A 17,503-nucleotide genomic window follows, 5' to 3' on the forward strand; every position below is an offset into this window, starting at 1 on the left:
CTCGTCGTCTCTCTAAAGTATGACCGTACAGCTCGTGACAAAGTCTTGTATACAACGTACAATATATTGTTGAAGTATTGTATACAAATGAATTGTAGTCGGCACTAGATTCAGATGTGAACTATTGATATTGCGTCGACTATAGCGTATAAATGGTAGAAAAAAAGAGGTTACGGTAAATGAAGATTTGATAATCGTTGGATTGCTTTTGTGATTAGGGCCTATGACATTTTCGTCGACAGTAAAATCGTACATTCGATTTTCGTGTACTGGTTGGATTGCGGAGAAGGCCAGGCACTTCGCTTTTTACGTTGGTTATTCTGCTTGACAAAATGCTCTCTATCTGCAACCATTTCTCCCAAGGCTCATACACAAATTCTCAATTGACGAACGCATGCCTGCACTGCGACAAACAATGTCTGACTGGTGCCGCACCCTGCGTATGACCATGCCTGTAACCAACCTAATTGTCTCAGGTAAAGTCAGTAAAATACTGCCCACGCGACCACTTCTAAATATATCACAAAAGCTACTCCCACGAAGCCTTGTCCGGTACCGGGGCACACCATGTCTACAGGCAGATTAACTTCGGGCAACCCTCCATCTCGCCGACTGGGTTTGACAGGGAACATGAGAACATGGCTTAACATCACTAGCCATATCGCCGACATTATAACTGTTTTTTTTGAAACGTGTGAAAGATTTTCACCTTTCGTTTACTGCTTCTGGCGCAGCAACTTACTGTTCCTAGACTGCAGACAACAGATAACGTCATTATTTGTCATCGGTCACGTGAAAGTCATGCTTTCAATTTCTAATCAACTACAACGTGTCCACGCGACTTGTATTAGTCCGTGTAGTTCCCAGAAATTCGTAAGAAATCATTCCGCCACCAGAATGAAAATTGCGAAACCATGTATCAGAGATATGACAGAATAAGTTTAACAAAGATAAAGAGTTGCTTGTAAAATGAAACGCGTTAGTTGAAGCACAGAAAGACACGGGCAAGCTGTATTCCATGGACACTCCTGTGAAGTGTACGTTATGTATCCTTCTGTTTACCACAGCCGTCACGCGTTCTGTAGCTGATCGGTCTCAGCACAGCTGTAAAAACAGCAGCTTCTCCCGGATTCTGAACGAAGTAAGTATTACTTTGTTGACTACGGTGATTAAAACCGATACTTATTCTTGTTAGACTGGTACTGTATCTAAGTTGTCTGAACAGGTATACAGATCGCATTTGCTTATATTCTCCAATTGTTCAAGGATCATCCTAAATATTAGATCCTTTTTGTTGAATATAATTTTGCATCCCACTCTTCGCTTAGTACTTACGAGAAATATATCTACACAATATTAAAAAGATTTATTATAATCATATCAACACAGCAAGTTACCTTGCAAAGTCGCAACTTCCCAACAAATTTAATTTTGATAATTTCTTGTGTACAAATTGTCCACTTTAGAACCTTCTTAGCAGTCGTTTTTAAGAAATTTTCTTTGAGGTTTCCGTAACTGCGTGTGCACTGTAAGCAACTCGTGACCTTTGAACTTTGCGAACTATAGAAAAGTACAATGTTGACCGAAAGAAACCATCACAAAGTTTGTTTGGCGACAATTGTTCGGCCAACGCTTTTCTCCCCCTCTAAACTTTATGGTTCGGCTATCGACGTAACTGAAGGTAAACGTAGACAGTGAACAAACTTTTTGGAAGAATAGACAATCGCCTGAAGGTGCGTCTCTGGTTCACTCTATAGGACATCGCGATGGGCAGTCGGATCTTCACAATACCCATTGGTGACGTCACTCTCATAAGACGTGTCACCTTGGAAGACGGGAACGAGGTTTGTTTAATTTTATTATACGTGTAAAATATACACGCCATACAGTCATGGTTTACAAAATATGCGTCACTAACATATTCTGGCCAGAGCTATTTTATTCTTCATATCGCTAGTTCCGCAGCGACCAACTTTCGCACATTGACTTAAGACCTTTGTCAAAATAAGAGTGTTCAAATAAAATGTATTTGAAGTAAGTCATTACACTACGAAAGATAGGTGAAGGGTTTTCGTTACATCTGTTTCGTACTCGGCGATACATAGAATAATATGCCTGACCTAGACCAGCGTTTTTATTGCATTTGCCTTGTTCCTCCGTTCACTCTCACCAACATAATAAAATGCGACATATATCGCTACCATTTAATCATAAAAGACATTACTAAACCGACAGACTTGGGCCAGGTATTACTGAGAACAGGGTTGGATATAGTATATAGTATAGCCAACCTTTTTCTCAGTAATGCCTTCAGTTTCCGTTGCTGTTCCATTCACAGCATCAAACAGATGATAACTTTCTTTTCTAAAAGATTAATATTTCTCAAGGTCGCATGGCGGTACCGTACTTTCAATGGCTACTTATTTTTTCCACAGCGTACGGTTCGCAGTGGTCGAGCTAAGATACATAAAAAGAACATTGTTGAATGAACTCTCGTAACCATCATTTATGTGTGAAGCGAAACGTTGCAAACCTTTAGAGATGAAACTGTATCTCATGGCACCTTTCACTTAGGCCAAAAAAAAAATTGTGCTGTTCCGATTACATGGTTTTCAAAAATAGGGTAGGTAGGTAGGGAATTTTTTTTCATTTTTTTTTTATTTCTCAATGTGCATTTTGTACGCGTTCAAACAAACTAACAGTGAACAATTTCCTCATGAAACGCACTCAAATGAATACCAATTTATTAAAATAAAATATTCATCAGCAGAATTGAAATTTGTGGTTTATTAGACTGCCACGGAAATTGATATGGCTAAATTACAATTCTTTGACAGGAAAGTGAACTGTTTATCCACAGGTAAGTCTGACTTGTAAGAACTGACACAACACAATATTTACGGTCATCAATGCAGTGTTTCATCTAGGATACTATACCAGGGGGATTGGTCCCCCTCTCCTGGAATTTTTCAGGGGGATTATAAAATTTTGGGGGGATTTAACTGAAACATTTGAGGACATCTTATGTAAGTTTTAATGTTGCAGTGATGTCACTTGTGATATACATACTACAAGCCATAAATCACTTGCTTACACAATCCAAGCTGCTGGCTCCAAACACCATCCTCTATAAGATTTTTTCAAAGTCAACAAATTTGGGTGTCACTGTTGTGAATGTATAGGGCTTCCAAGAGTGGCGGACGGCTCATTAATATTCATAAGCTTTAATATCCCTAAAAATTGTAGCATATTCCCTCATGCTTAAATATTCTGTATGTTTTTTTGCACATATTCTGTAAGTTTGCTTTCATAGGGCTTAATGTACATTCAAACATCAAAATTAACAACAGCCAGCCATTCCCATTGTACCTTCAAGGGATTTTTTCATTTTTTACTGAACTGTCTACACAAGCCAAGAAAAAAATCTATTGTAGTTATAAAAGAATGTTTCGTAGCTTCTGAAAAATATAATGTGCTTGTTTGTCACGTTTTTACTGTGCGTATATCATCCCTCACTACTGTAAGTTTGGATCAACATTGTCCTTTGCAAACCAGTGAGCTGTGTTTTTGTATTGACCTAGCTGGTCTTGTAGTTTTGTGCGCAGACTCAGTAGAGCTAAAACGAACAACTTAGAGGGTCAGATCCCTTGTTTTGATTTGAATGCGGAGTTGAGTTTTTCCCGATGTCAGATTTGTTCCAGTTGCTTTTTTCAGTCATTTTAGAATGGGGAAAATAACAAACAGAAAGGTTGGTTGTCACCGACAGTTAATTTTAGGGTTTATTTGCTCTAAAAATGAGTCAGTGTCTGTTCACTGAATTCAAAAACCGGGCCCATGTGCCCATTGACACCACAGCTTGCTTCAATGCTTGTTCACAGAGCACGTTTCTGTACCAGTAAAGTCCAATATTAAGTCCAATGTTTCGTGTCAATTTTGCTATCAGAATTATTTTCAATGCTATGGACATTCATATAATGCATAAAACCTTCAGTTTGTCTCCTTTTCTCGATCGTGCAGAGATTATGTGACACAGAAACCTTATCAGGCTAGGGCAACGAACTTTTGTGAACGTAACTCTCAACTGGCTGATAGGCTTTCATATGCAAAATCAGCGTACGGAAATTTACGCGTGGTATTGTTTCAACAACATTTTATTGAAGTAGATCAAAAAGTATCAAAATCGAACTAAAATTAGTTTCATGCTAGGCGACTGATGCCGTATGTTGTGGGTTCGAACCCGATTGAAAACTAACTAGCTGTGATTTCATGCGTTTCACGTTTTTTCATATCATTATTTTTACTTCCGGGTTTACGAAGCTCTAAAAAGTCTAGGGTCGGGGGGATAAAATTGGGGTAGGTCGGGTAATCGGAACAGCACATATTTTTTATTTTGGCCTTACAAGGTCACAATACAGTCATATTATAGCTTTCTGATTGCTTGATAATAATAATAGTTAAATAAAGAATTATATAATAATAATAATAATAATAATAATAATAATAATAATAACAAGGCAGTATTGCTGAAGGCAATGAGTACTTGGGCCGTGATAGAGTAATTTTGAGGACAACATATACTACTATTCAAATATGGTCTTGAATTTCCTCCTGTCAATTAGGCATTTGATTAACTGGTTATTAAACGAAGCAATGGCATGACAACGGCAAAATATGTCAAGCAACTTTTGTGGAGTTTGAGGCAGGGGTTCTTTATTTATAGTGGAAATTGCTTAAACTCCTTAAATATTCAATTACAGCAAATTTCTTTTGTTCTCGATGGTAGATGTCTAATATTTAGATGGGCATATTTAGATTTCTACCCTATAGTTATCCCTATATACCAAAAATCGGACATCCAGCTCTATTGGCTTGCTCAGAATTAGATATGCGCATAATTAATGAGGTACAATATGTGGTGTCATAAGGTGTCCCATCATACCAAATATGAAGGGTGTAGCACTTGTGGTTACTGAGTTGTGGACAAATATATATATTTGAGGTCAAAGGTCATTGAGGTCACGTGACATTTTGTCAAAATAATTGTATTGCTAAGTTATTCCTATACACCAAAAATCAGACCTCTAGCTCTATTGGCTCGCTCAAAATTAGATATGCGCATAATTATGAGGTACAATATGTGGTGTCATAAGGTGTCTTATCATACCAAATATGAAGGATGTAGCACTTGTGGTTACTGAGTTGTGGACAAATATGTATATTTGAGGTCAAAGGTCATTGAGGTCACGTGACGTTTTGTCACACAAAACATATCCCTATATACCAAAAATCAGACCTCTAGCTCTATTGGCTCCCTAAAAATTAGATATGTGCATAATTAATGAGGTACAATATGTGGCGTCATAAGGTGTCCCATCACACCAAATATGAAAGGTTTAGCACTTGTGTTACTGAGTTATGGACAATAATGTATATTTGAGGTCAAAGGTCACCAAGGTCACATGATATTTTGTCAAAAGGTCTGAGATATCTGCGTGAACCGATTGACTCACTGATGGACTCACGGACGGATATGACCAATCTATAAGCCCCCTGGACTTTATCCGTGGGGACAAAAAACTGTGTCACTGCATCCTTTAGGCAATATGAATTCGATGAGAAACTAAATTTTTATTTTTCTTGGCCTTATACATGGGAGTCTATGGAGAACTGCCTTATACATGGGAGTCTATGGAGGTGTAAACTAAAAAGTCCTCTAACACGGCCAAATTCGATCGCATTGTGAAACAAATCGACGTGCATCTGTATGGGGTCGGGTACTATTCTTGTGCAAAGTTTGAAAGAAATTGACCAGGGCATGTCTGAGATATCTGCGTGAACGGACGGACGGACGGACTGACATGACCAAACCTATAACTCCCCCAGGACTTCGTCCGTGGGCACTAAAAACAACGCAACAGTTATTACACTGCACAGCTACACCGGCGGTAGGTTCATATCCAGAGCCCCGTACGGTCTGCCGCCGTCGCTTGAAAACAATCTCATAAACCTGGCAACTGTGTATGGGCAGCTGTATACTTGACTTCCCGGAGAAGGCGAGCTGTCACGTTGTTGTCACATAGGCTGAAATTTCGCCGAAGTTTGACAAAATTGCATAGATTTTTCAGGTTCATATCCGACATTTTTGAGTTCAGAGTGCAGACAGAAATAAGTTTTGAGGCAACATGGCTGCGACCCCATGTTGACCCTAGCCCTGCGTACGATGCTATGTGCTACAGCTAACACACAGCATCGTACGCAGGGCTAGCGAGAGAGTTGCCGACATCGACGGTTATTTACGAGAAGTGAATAAAAGACTGTCATTTTTGGAAGCGATCGAGTAGCTGAGGTAGGCTGGGATACGACTTGGGCCCAAGAACGCTGAATTTCGGCAGTAATTTGGCTTTTTACGTCAAGTCCCAAAATGGATTTGAAGTCACCGACCCTACGTACGGGTCACGGTCTTTGCAGGGCTGTGGTGAGCGGGGCGATTAGCTGTAGCGGAACACACAGCATCGTACGCAGGGCTAGTTGACCCCAAGTGAAAATGTGTTCGCGATCAAATCTTCCTATATTTTTTTCAGAATTTTCGACAAAATCATTGCTTCTTAAATCTTTTGTAAAATATAAAATACTAAAATAAAAATGCGATGTGCCATGTCTCCAGATTTCTAAAATATCGTTCGTTGACCGTTCGACAGAATACTCATTTCGCAAACTTGTGACGCAGTTGAAATTCAATACTGACCGCCAAATAATCTTAATGAGACGAGATCATTCTTGACATCCTCCATATTATCCAACCATTCGCGTTAGAGTTCAGCTCGCTTAGAGTATCATAACATTCTTCGGCCTTCGTTTAGATCGACCCTAATCTCTCCCATTTAGGAAATAAATACACAAGCTACCTTGACAAAACTTCGTGCACCATCCAGGACCAAACACACTACAAATCTGTCTTGACGTCATCATCTCCTTACATGGTAATCGGCATACCGTATTTTTTAGCAAAGGAGACACAGAATACGTCGGAGTATTCAGTTTCAAAACGTATTACATTGTGTGATGTTGTCCAAAAAAGGTAATGTTACTGCAGTGGTATAAATTACAAAACACAAAAGTTCAAATCAGTTATTTTGGACTGGCTTTACCCAACATTTCATATTGTTTCTTATGCCAGATTTGACCACGTGCTTACTGGCGACCCCTTTACATGCAAATTTTGTGTCAAATGGTGTGTTCTCCGGAAAAACAAACGTACGATTTCTATATGAAGGAGGCGAAATTTGCCCTCAAAACTCGAAACCACCCTTTTATGGGGTGTACCTAGCTATTTTGAACGAGCTTCTCGAATCTGCAGCTCTATTTCGAAATGATGGTCTGGTTTCTCAGCTCAAGGATAAGTGTTCTCCATCGCTGTGGGCATTACTATTCTCAACTGGGGGTACAGTTTCCAGTCGTAATGTTTTTCATTGTGTCCGGGATAAAACCTTTCTTTTTTACTTTTTTGCTTTGATTAACACTGGTCCATATCTTGTCAGTGATTAAACATGTTTCAAGTTTAAATGTTAAATTCTGGTCTCGAGCCCTCTTGTTCGACCAAACTGAAATTACCCCTCCCACTTTGGCTCGTCCAGTGGGTGTAGCAAGGGTCGTGCCATCGCCTAGGAAACGGAGGGTGCATTAATTGTTGCATTTCGATGCACATTTTGATTATATTCAGAAGATTTTGTGGCAAAAACTCAGATAGAGAAGCATTAATATTCACATCTCACTTATTCAAGACTGGCTGAGAGCAGCACTTCCATTCAGTTAACATCATTACGCCATTTATTATGCCAAGAAAGATGAAGCCAAGACATTTTGCCCTCCCTGGTCTCAGCCAGAAATGGTTATACCTTACAGAGTTTTTTCCCACGGAATGAAAACAAATGTACTTGGGCTGAGGCCCAAGTACAATAATAATAATAATAATAATATGTTGTCGTTTTTGTTGTTGTCGTAATCAGTGTTTGCGCTTATGTTGTTGTCTTGTGTTTTTTCCTTTTCTTAAGTTTTCCTTTCTCTTGGAGATCATGCTTGTATAAATGGTTAATACTAATTTAATCAAAGAGCACACATTCAGATCTATTAGAAATCAGTAAGTCTTCATGTTCCCGTTAAAATACGAAAATCTTCCATTTTGCCCTTGTGCATTAACTATGTAGCGTTGAATTTAGTACAGTGACACGAGGTAAATCTGTAACAAAAGGTGTTCGTCTGTAAGGGGCCTACACCTTTATGATTGTTTTGAAGACTTCTTTTCTATCTTCAACATCTTCCTCCAGAATGAACGATTTGCTGTCAGTTCGAATGGCGTGATATCTGTGGCAAAACTGCTCGACTACGACATTACGAAAATGTACTGTCTTCTGATATCAGTAGATGTGGTAAGTAATATTTTATCCAAACACATAACATGACGCTGAAGGTATTCCTGCATGGCCATTCCATGGCTTTTATTAATTCACTGGTTTTATTAAAGTCTGTTAATGAGTTTCATTTATCCCCAATGTATACCTTTAGGTCAACGGTAGCTACCCTGTCAGTCTATCCATTTTAGTCAATGACGTCACTGGTTGGCCGCCTGTGTTCAACGAATCATGTGCGATACACACTAACCAGACAAACAAGGTAAGTTAACTCTCACTGGTACTCAGGGTTAAACCATCAAAGATTACGGGATGGCCTATGTGAGGTTACAGGATTGTTTTTGCTTTCGACATCTGATAATTTTTGAAAATTGTGTTTCTGGAGTACATTTTTATATTCTACGGTTTCAATTTTCAAGTCAGGGAAACTTTTGTTTGCGAAAGAAACGAAAGAAAATTTTAACGATTTACACTCAGTCTATTTTTGGATCACACCTCTCCAAGATCTAACAGTCCATCCCAAAAGTATGAATTCCATGTTTTAATTGTAGCTTATGAATTTAAGACGTTATATTTATCGCAAATGACGAATATATTGATTTTCTGGAGTTGTTGTAATCACCTATCTCAGAGAGACACGTCATTCAAGTAGTTGGATAACATAAAGATGATGAATCTGAAAAGAATCAGCTCAAATAGGTTCTGTGGTGAATGAGTACATATAATCATGTAACCCCATCATTCAAAGAATGTTATCATATACCTACATTCACGTGACCGTGTAAACCTATGAGAGGAAGCGCCTTCAGATCCGTGCATTTTTTTTACGTATCACGCCCCGGCCCGGTGCCCAAATATGGGCAATCGCGTGCATTTCTGAACTAACTCAATTCTGGTTACTACGCGCGTTGTTATCCGCAAACGTTCCATTCGTAAACAAAGCCAGCGCGAGCTTAGGAAAACGTCTGCTCGCTCAGATCGTAGTGGCGCGTGGCGACAGTGGATCCGCGCCGGTGACATTGGCTTATATTTCTAAATTCTAGTGAAACCCTGTGTATGTACATGTGTGCCTGTGATCCAGGCTGAAATCGAGGTGTAAGAAAAGCGTGATGTCAATTTATTGTAGGTTATGAGCCTGTTGGTCATGTACTAGGAGGCCTACGAACGTTGCTCTGCGCGTTCTAGAATTCTACTGGTAAACAAATGACGTCAAGAGGAGAACTGCAGATAATCTTTTAGTTTTGCGTTCAGCTATTGATCAGCATGTCTATGCGAAATTTTCTCAGTCAAGCTATAGTCCCAGTCGTAGGTACCTATATTGTTGTTTTGTAGATTTTCAGAAAGCATTTGACAAGGTTTGGTGTACAGGTTTACTTTGGAAATTACAGAAATATGGCATTAATGGTAATTTTTATAGCTTAATTAAGTCCATGTACGACAACATTAAGTATTGTGTGAAAAGTAACAATTGCTTTACTGAAGAATTTGACTCCAATTTAGGAGTTAAGCAAGGGTGTAATTTAAGTCCAACTGTGTTCAATATTTTTATAAATGATCTTCCCAGTACATTTGGTTCCAGTGAGGACTGTCCTATCAAACTTGGTAAACTCCTTTTCAATTGTCTAATGTATGCTGATGATCTTTTATTGATTTCAGGATCTGAAACAGGCTTACAAAGCTGCTTAGATAAACTTCATAGTTTTTGTCGTGAATGGAAATTAACTATTAACATAAAGAAAACGAAAGTTATTGTGTTCAACAAAGTATCATCTTGTAAAAGGAGTTACACTCACTTACAATGGAGTGACTCTTGACTTAGTGAAAGAGTACTGTTACCTTGGTTTTGTCATTACCCCAAATGGTAAATTCAAAGGTAATTTTCACAATCTTAATTGAAGGCAATGAAAGCTCTTTTCAGCCTTCGTAAGGGCCTTCAAAATGGTTCACTTTCTGTAAAGTTGCATTATCACTCTTTGATAGTTTAATTGTTCCTATTATCACATATGGCTGTGAAATATGGGGACATGAAATTAATGACAAGTGTAACTTTCTCAATGATGTTAGTATTTCTTATTATAGATTTATCCTAGGAGTCTCTAAATATGCACCGTCTGATGGTGTTGTTGGAGAGCTGGGTAGATATCCAATACACTTTATGGTGATAAAACACATGCTCAAATACTGGCATCGATTGGTTTTATCAGATGACATCTTATTGAGATCTGCTTATACATCCAGGTTGAATTCAGATTGGTATAATTATATACAAAGCATATTGAACTCTCACAGTGGGAGCGATATATGGTCTTGTGTTTGCAATATTAATTCCACAGTTAATAATGTATATGATAGTTTATGTGAAACTTATGAACAAACATGGCTGAAAAACATTCATAATGATAAAAGGAAGTGTGGAATGCAGAGGAATAAGCTCCGAACTTACAGACTTTTTAAGACAAAATTTGAATTTGAAAGTTACTTGCTAGATATAAGATCTTTTACCTATAGGAGGTGGCTGACAAAACTAAGAATTTCGGATCACAACCTACAAATAGAACTGGGTAGAAGGTCAACTCCTAAAGTTCCTGCAAATGAAAGATTCTGCAAGTTTTGTAAGTCTTTAGTTGAGGATGAATTTCACTTTGTTATAGAATGTCCAAAATACAGAACGTATCGAGATGGTCTATTTTCATCCACAAGTTTGTATAATCCAGGCTTTCTTGATTTGAATGACAGAGAAAAGTTCATATATATCTTTACTCACAAAGATAAACTACCTCTTGCCAAATTTATTTCTTGTACTTTAGTTCCTCCCCCAGCAGCAGCTTCATCCAGTGTTTGCTGAGTTTTGTAATTTTTGCCTTACCGCACTCCTTGAGTGTGTTGTTTAAGCAATAATGCACCCCCTCCCGGCTCATAATGGACGAAAGCAAACTTTGCACGACATAATGTACGAGGCGAAGCCGAGTACATTATGGAGTGCAAAGTTTGCTTGAGTCCATTATGAGCCGGGAGGGGGTGCATTATTGCTATTATTTTATAGTTTTGGCAATGCCAGTGAATTTGTAGTTGTGGAAACGAATAAAAAAGGAAATTTTAACTGAGTTTGAAGCCAGTGAGCGTCGTCCAGCATGATCGGCCCTGACTCTGTACACACTGCACAGTGCACTGCACTGAACACGCACGTTCAGCACAAAAAATGACCAGCACTTTCACGGTTCATTTTGAATTGAAAACGATGTATTTTCGAGGGAAATGAAAAGTAACTGCATCCCTACCGTCTATATCAAACTTGAAACATCACCTTTAAATATCATGCCATTCAAAAAATCGACACGGTGAAATGCCAGAGATGAAGAAAACGGAATGTTCATGCATCGACATCAGCATGATCAGCGAGCTGCATGCCATGGTATCAGCTGATCAATACGATCATTATTATGTCGCTAGTAGTACAGCATTCATTGCAAACGATATCAACAGAGTTCAACATTGTTATTCAAATGTTTATATTTCAATAATAACTGTGTCTATAAATTTAATTTTCGATGGCTCCTTGAGAAGAGCTATTTTATTTCGGCGAACGACAGAACTTGACGTAAACGGGTGCTTGAAAGGTACAGTTGACAAACATACTAGAGGGTTTCGGTACCGTCGCGATATCGAGAACAAGGCAAGGTAAAATCACAGACATGGAGAAAAAACGATGAATGAAAGTTGTCTCCGATTACAGTCAGTGCATCAGAATTAGGTGGCCGAGATGTTAGATCAACGAAGAGTCCACGGTCGTCATGATTGTTGGTAGTAGCTGACCTTGGACCGAGACTTTGAATGGGCAGATAGTCTATGTAGCCGACACGAACATGGGGTTACACGAAAAATATGTAAATGAGAAGACAATAATAGATGACACGGGCCTCTGCCCTCTTGGCAACTTACTTGACAACTTGAAAGTTGGTGAGGCCCCCTGACAGCTTGCCAACTTACTTACTTGCCAACTTTCATGAGTCTAAGTGGCACAGGCCCCCGCCAACTTGCCAACTTACTTACTTGCCAACTTGCCAACTTACTTACTTGCCAACTTTAATGGGATGAAGTTGGCTGGGGCCTCTGCCAACTTGCCAACTTACTTGCCAATTTTCATGGGTGGAAGTTGGCGGGGGCCTGTGCCAACTTGCCAACTTACTTACTTGCCAACTTTCATGGGTGGAAGTTGGCGGGGGCCTCTGCCAACTTACAAACTTACTTGCCAAATTTCATACAGGGAAGTTGGCGGGGGCCTCTGCCAACTTGCCAACTTACTTACTTGCCAACTTTAATGGGATGAAGTTGGCTGGGGCCTCTGCCAACTTGCCAACTTACTTGCCAATTTTCATGGGTGGAAGTTGGCGGGGGCCTGTGCCAACTTGCCAACTTACTTACTTGCCAACTTTCATGGGTGGAAGTTGGCGGGGGCCTCTGCCAACTTGCTAACTTACTTGCCAACTTTAATGGGTGGAAGTGGCGGGGGTCTCTGCCAACTTGCCAACTTACTTACTTGCCAACTTTCATGGGTGTAAGTTGGCGGAGGCCTGTGCCAACTTGCCAACTTACTTGCGAACTTTCATGGGTGGAAGTTGGCAGGGGCCTCTGCCAACTTGCCAACTTACTTGACATCTTTCATTCAGGAAGTTGGCGGGGGCCTCTGCCAACTTCCCAACTTACTTACTTGCCAACTTTAATGGGTGGAAGTTGGCAGGGGCCTCTGCCAACTTGCCAACTTACTTACTTGCCAACTTTCATGGGCGGAAGTTGGCGGGGGCCTCTGCCAACTTGCCAACTTACTTGCCAACTTTCATACAGGGAAGTTGGCAGGGGCCTCTGCCAACTTGCCAACTTACTTACTTGCCAACTTTAATGGGTGGAAGTTGGCGGCGGCTCTGCCAACTTGTTAACTTACTTGCCATCTTTCATGGGTGGAAGTTGGCGGGGGCCTGTGCCAACTTACTTACTTGCCAACTTTCATGGGTGGAAGTTGGCGGGGGCCTCTGCCAACTTGCCAACTTACTTGCCAACTTTCATGGGTGGAAGTTGGCAGGGGCCTCTGCCAACTTGCCAACTTACTTACTTGCCAACTTTCATGGGTGGAAGTTGGCGGGGGCCTCTGCCAACTTGCCAACTTACTTGCCAACTTTCATTCAGGGAAGTTGGCGGGGCCTGTGCCAACTAACCAACTTACTTACTTGCAACTTTCATGGGTCTAAGTTGGCGGGGACCTCTGCCAACTTGCCAACTTACTTACTTGCCAACTTTCATGGGTGGAAGTTGGCGGAGGCCTGTGCCAACTTGCCAACTTACTTGCCAACTTTCGGACAGAGAAGTTGACGGGGGCCTCTGCCAACTTGCCAACTTACTTACTTGCCAATTTTCATGGGTAGAACTTGGCGGGGGCCTCTCCCAACTTGCTAACTTACTTGCCAACTTTAATTGGTGGAAGTTGGCGGGGGCCTGTGCCAACTTGCCAACTTACTTACTTGCCAACTTTCATGGGTGGAAGTTGGCGGGGGCCTCTGCCAACTTGCCAACTTACTTGCCAACTTTCATACGGGAAGTTGGCAGGGGCCTCTGCCAACTTGCCAACTTACTTACTTGCCAACTTTAATGGGTGGAAGTTGGCGGCGGCTCTGCCAACTTGCTAACTTACTTGCCATCTTTCATGGGTGGAAGTTGGCGGGGGCCTGTGCCAACTTGCCAACTTTCATGGGTGGAAGTTGGCGGGGGCCTCTGCCAACTTGCCAACTTACTTGCCAACTTTCATACGGGGAAGTTGGCGGGGGCCTCTGCCAACTTGCCAACTTACTTACTTGCCAACTTTCATGGGTGGAAGTTGGCGGAGGCCTGTGCCAACTTGCCAACTTACTTGCCAACTTTCGGACAGGGAATTTGATGGGGGCCTCTGCCAACTTGCCAACTTACTTACTTGCCAACTTTCATGGGTGGAACTTGGCGGGGGCCTCTCCCAACTTGCTAACTTACTTGCCAACTTTAATTGGTGGAAGTTGGCGGGGGCCTGTGCCAACTTGCCAACTTACTTACTTGCCAACTTTCATGGGTGGAAGTTGGGGGGGCCTCTGCCAACTTGCCAACTTACTTGCCAACTTTCATACAGGGAAGTTGGCAGGGGCCTCTGCCAACTTGCCAACTTACTTACTTGCCAACTTTAATGGGTGGAAGTTGGTGGCGGCTCTGCCAACTTGCTAACTTACTTGCCATCTTTCATGGGTGGAAGTTGGCGGGGGCCTATGCCAACTTACTTACTTGCCAACTTTCATGGGTGGAAGTTGGCGGGGGCCTCTGCCAACTTGCCAACTTACTTGACAACTTTCATGGGTGGAAGTTGGCGGGGGCCTCTGCCAACTTGCCAACTTACTTACTTGCCAACTTTCATGGGTGGAAGTTGGCGGGGGCCTCTGCCAACTTACAAACTTACTTGCCAAATTTCATACAGGGAAGTTGGCGGGGGCCTCTGCCAACTTGCCAACTTACTTACTTGCCAACTTTAATGGGATGAAGTTGGCTGGGGCCTCTGCAACTTGCCAACTTACTTGCCAATTTTCATGGGTGGAAGTTGGCGGGGGCCTGTGCCAACTTGCCAACTTACTTACTTGCCAACTTTCATGGGTGGAAGTTGGCGGGGGCCTCTGCCAACTTGCCAACTTACTTGCCAACTTTCATGGGTGGAAGTTGGCGGGGGCCTCTGCCAACTTGCCAACTTACTTACTTGCCAACTTTCATGGGTGTAAGTTGGCGGAGGCCTGTGCCAACTTGCCAACTTACTTGCGAACTTTCATGGGTGGAAGTTGGCGGGGGCCTGTGCCAACTTGCCAACTTACTTGACAACTTTCATTCAGGGAAGTTGGCGGGGGCCTCTGCCAACTTGCCAACTTACTTACTTGCCAACTTTAATGGGTGGAAGTTGGCAGGGGCCTGTGCCAACTTGCCAACTTACTTACTTGCCAACTTTCATGGGTGGAAGTTGGCAGGGCCTTTGCCAACTTGCCAACTTACTTGACAACTTTCATTCAGGGAAGTTGGCGGGGCCTGTGCCAACTTGCCAACTTACTTACTTGCCAACTTTCATGGGTGGAACTTGGCGGGGGCCTGTGCCAACTTACCAACTTACTTACTTGCAAACTTTCATGGGTCTAAGTTGGCGGGGACCTCTGCCAACTTGCCAACTTACTTACTTGCCAACTTTCATGGGTGGAAGTTGGCGGAGGCCTGTGCCAACTTGCCAACTTACTTGCCAACTTTCGGACAGAGAAGTTGACGGGGGCCTCTGCCAACTTGCCACTTACTTACTTGCCAATTTTCATGGGTAGAACTTGGCGGGGGCCTCTCCCAACTTGCTAACTTACTTGCCAACTTTAATTGGTGGAAGTTGGCGGGGGCCTGTGCCAACTTGCCAACTTACTTACTTGCCAACTTTCATGGGTGGAAGTTGGCGGGGGCCTCTGCCAACTTGCCAACTTACTTGCCAACTTTCATACAGGGAAGTTGGCAGGGGCCTCTGCCAACTTGCCAACTTACTTACTTGCCAACTTTAATGGGTGGAAGTTGGCGGCGGCTCTGCCAACTTGCTAACTTACTTGCCATCTTTCATGGTGGAAGTTGGCGGGGGCCTGTGCCAACTTACTTACTTGCCAACTTTCATGGGTGGAAGTTGGCGGGGCCTCTGCCAACTTGCCAACTTACTTGACAACTTTCATGGGTGGAAGTTGGCGGGGGCCTCTGCCAACTTGCCAACTTACTTACTTGCCAACTTTCATGGGTGGAAGTTGGCGGAGGCCTGTGCCAACTTGCCAACTTACTTGCCAACTTTCGGACAGGGAATTTGATGGGGGCCTCTGCCAACTTGCCAACTTACTACTTGCCAACTTTCATGGGTGGAACTTGGCGGGGGCCTCTCCCAACTTGCTAACTTACTTGCCAACTTTAATTGGTGGAAGTTGGCGGGGGCCTGTGCCAACTTGCCAACTTACTTACTTGCCAACTTTCATGGGTGGAAGTTGGCGGGGGCCTCTGCCAACTTGCCAACTTACTTGCCAACTTTCATACAGGGAAGTTGGCAGGGGCCTCTGCCAACTTGCCAACTTACTTACTTGCCAACTTTAATGGGTGGAGTTGGTGGCGGCTCTGCCAACTTGCTAACTTACTTGCCATCTTTCATGGGTGGAAGTTGGCGGGGGCCTCTGCCAACTTACTTACTTGCCAACTTTCATGGGTGGAAGTTGGCGGGGGCCTCTGCCAACTTGCCAACTTACTTGACAACTTTCATGGGTGGAAGTTGGCGGGGGCCTCTGCCAACTTGCCAACTTACTTACTTGCCAACTTTCATGGGTGGAAGTTGGCGGGGGCCTGTGCCAACTTGCCAACTTACTTGCCAAATTTCATACAGGGAAGTTGGCGGGGGCCTCTGCCAACTTGCCAACTTACTTACTTGCCAACTTTAATGGGTGGAAGTTGGCAGGGGCCTCTGCCAACTTGCCAACTTACTTGCCAACTTTCATGGGTGGAAGTTGGCGGGGGCCTGTGCCAACTTGCCAACTTACTTACTTGCCAACTTTCATGGGTGGAAGTTGGCGGGGGCCTCTGCCAACTTGCTAACTTACTTGCCAACTTTCATGGGTGGAAGTTGGCGGGGGCCTCTGCCAACTTGCCAACTTACTTACTTGCCAACTTTCATGGGTGTAAGTTGGCGGAGGCCTGTGCCAACTTGCCAACTTACTTGCGAACTTTCATGGGTGGAAGTTGGCAGGGGCCTCTGCCAACTTGCCAACTTACTTGACATCTTTCATCCAGGGAAGTTGGCGGGGGCCTCTGCCAACTTGCCAACTTACTTACTTGCCAACTTTCATACAGGGAAGTTGGCGGGGGCCTCTGCCAACTTGCCAACTTACTTACTTGCCAACTTTCATGGGCCGAAGTTGGCGGGGGCCTCTGCCAACTTGCCAACTTACTTGCCAACTTTCATACAGGGAAGTTGGCAGGGGCCTCTGCCAACTTGCCAACTTACTTACTTGCCAACTTTAATGGGTGGAAGTTGGCGGCGGCTC

At 42.6% G+C, this 17,503-nt stretch overlaps 1 protein-coding gene across 1 annotated transcript in view; it reads left to right on the forward strand.

The window, feature by feature from the left end:
• Positions 1-545: 545 nt before the first annotated feature.
• LOC139147171 (uncharacterized) overlaps positions 546-17,503 on the forward strand; it is a 41,141-nt gene continuing 24,183 nt past the window's right edge. The window contains exons 1-4 of the mRNA XM_070718089.1: positions 546-1,141; positions 1,758-1,844; positions 8,325-8,426; positions 8,563-8,670. Of these exons, the coding sequence (XP_070574190.1) occupies positions 1,019-1,141; positions 1,758-1,844; positions 8,325-8,426; positions 8,563-8,670 (420 nt within the window). The 5' untranslated portion in view covers positions 546-1,018. The remainder of the gene's footprint in view (positions 1,142-1,757; positions 1,845-8,324; positions 8,427-8,562; positions 8,671-17,503) is intronic.

The sequence above is a fragment of the Ptychodera flava genome, chromosome 13 (genome assembly GCF_041260155.1).
Source record: "Ptychodera flava strain L36383 chromosome 13, AS_Pfla_20210202, whole genome shotgun sequence".
NCBI classification, from domain to species: Eukaryota; Metazoa; Hemichordata; class Enteropneusta; family Ptychoderidae; genus Ptychodera; species Ptychodera flava.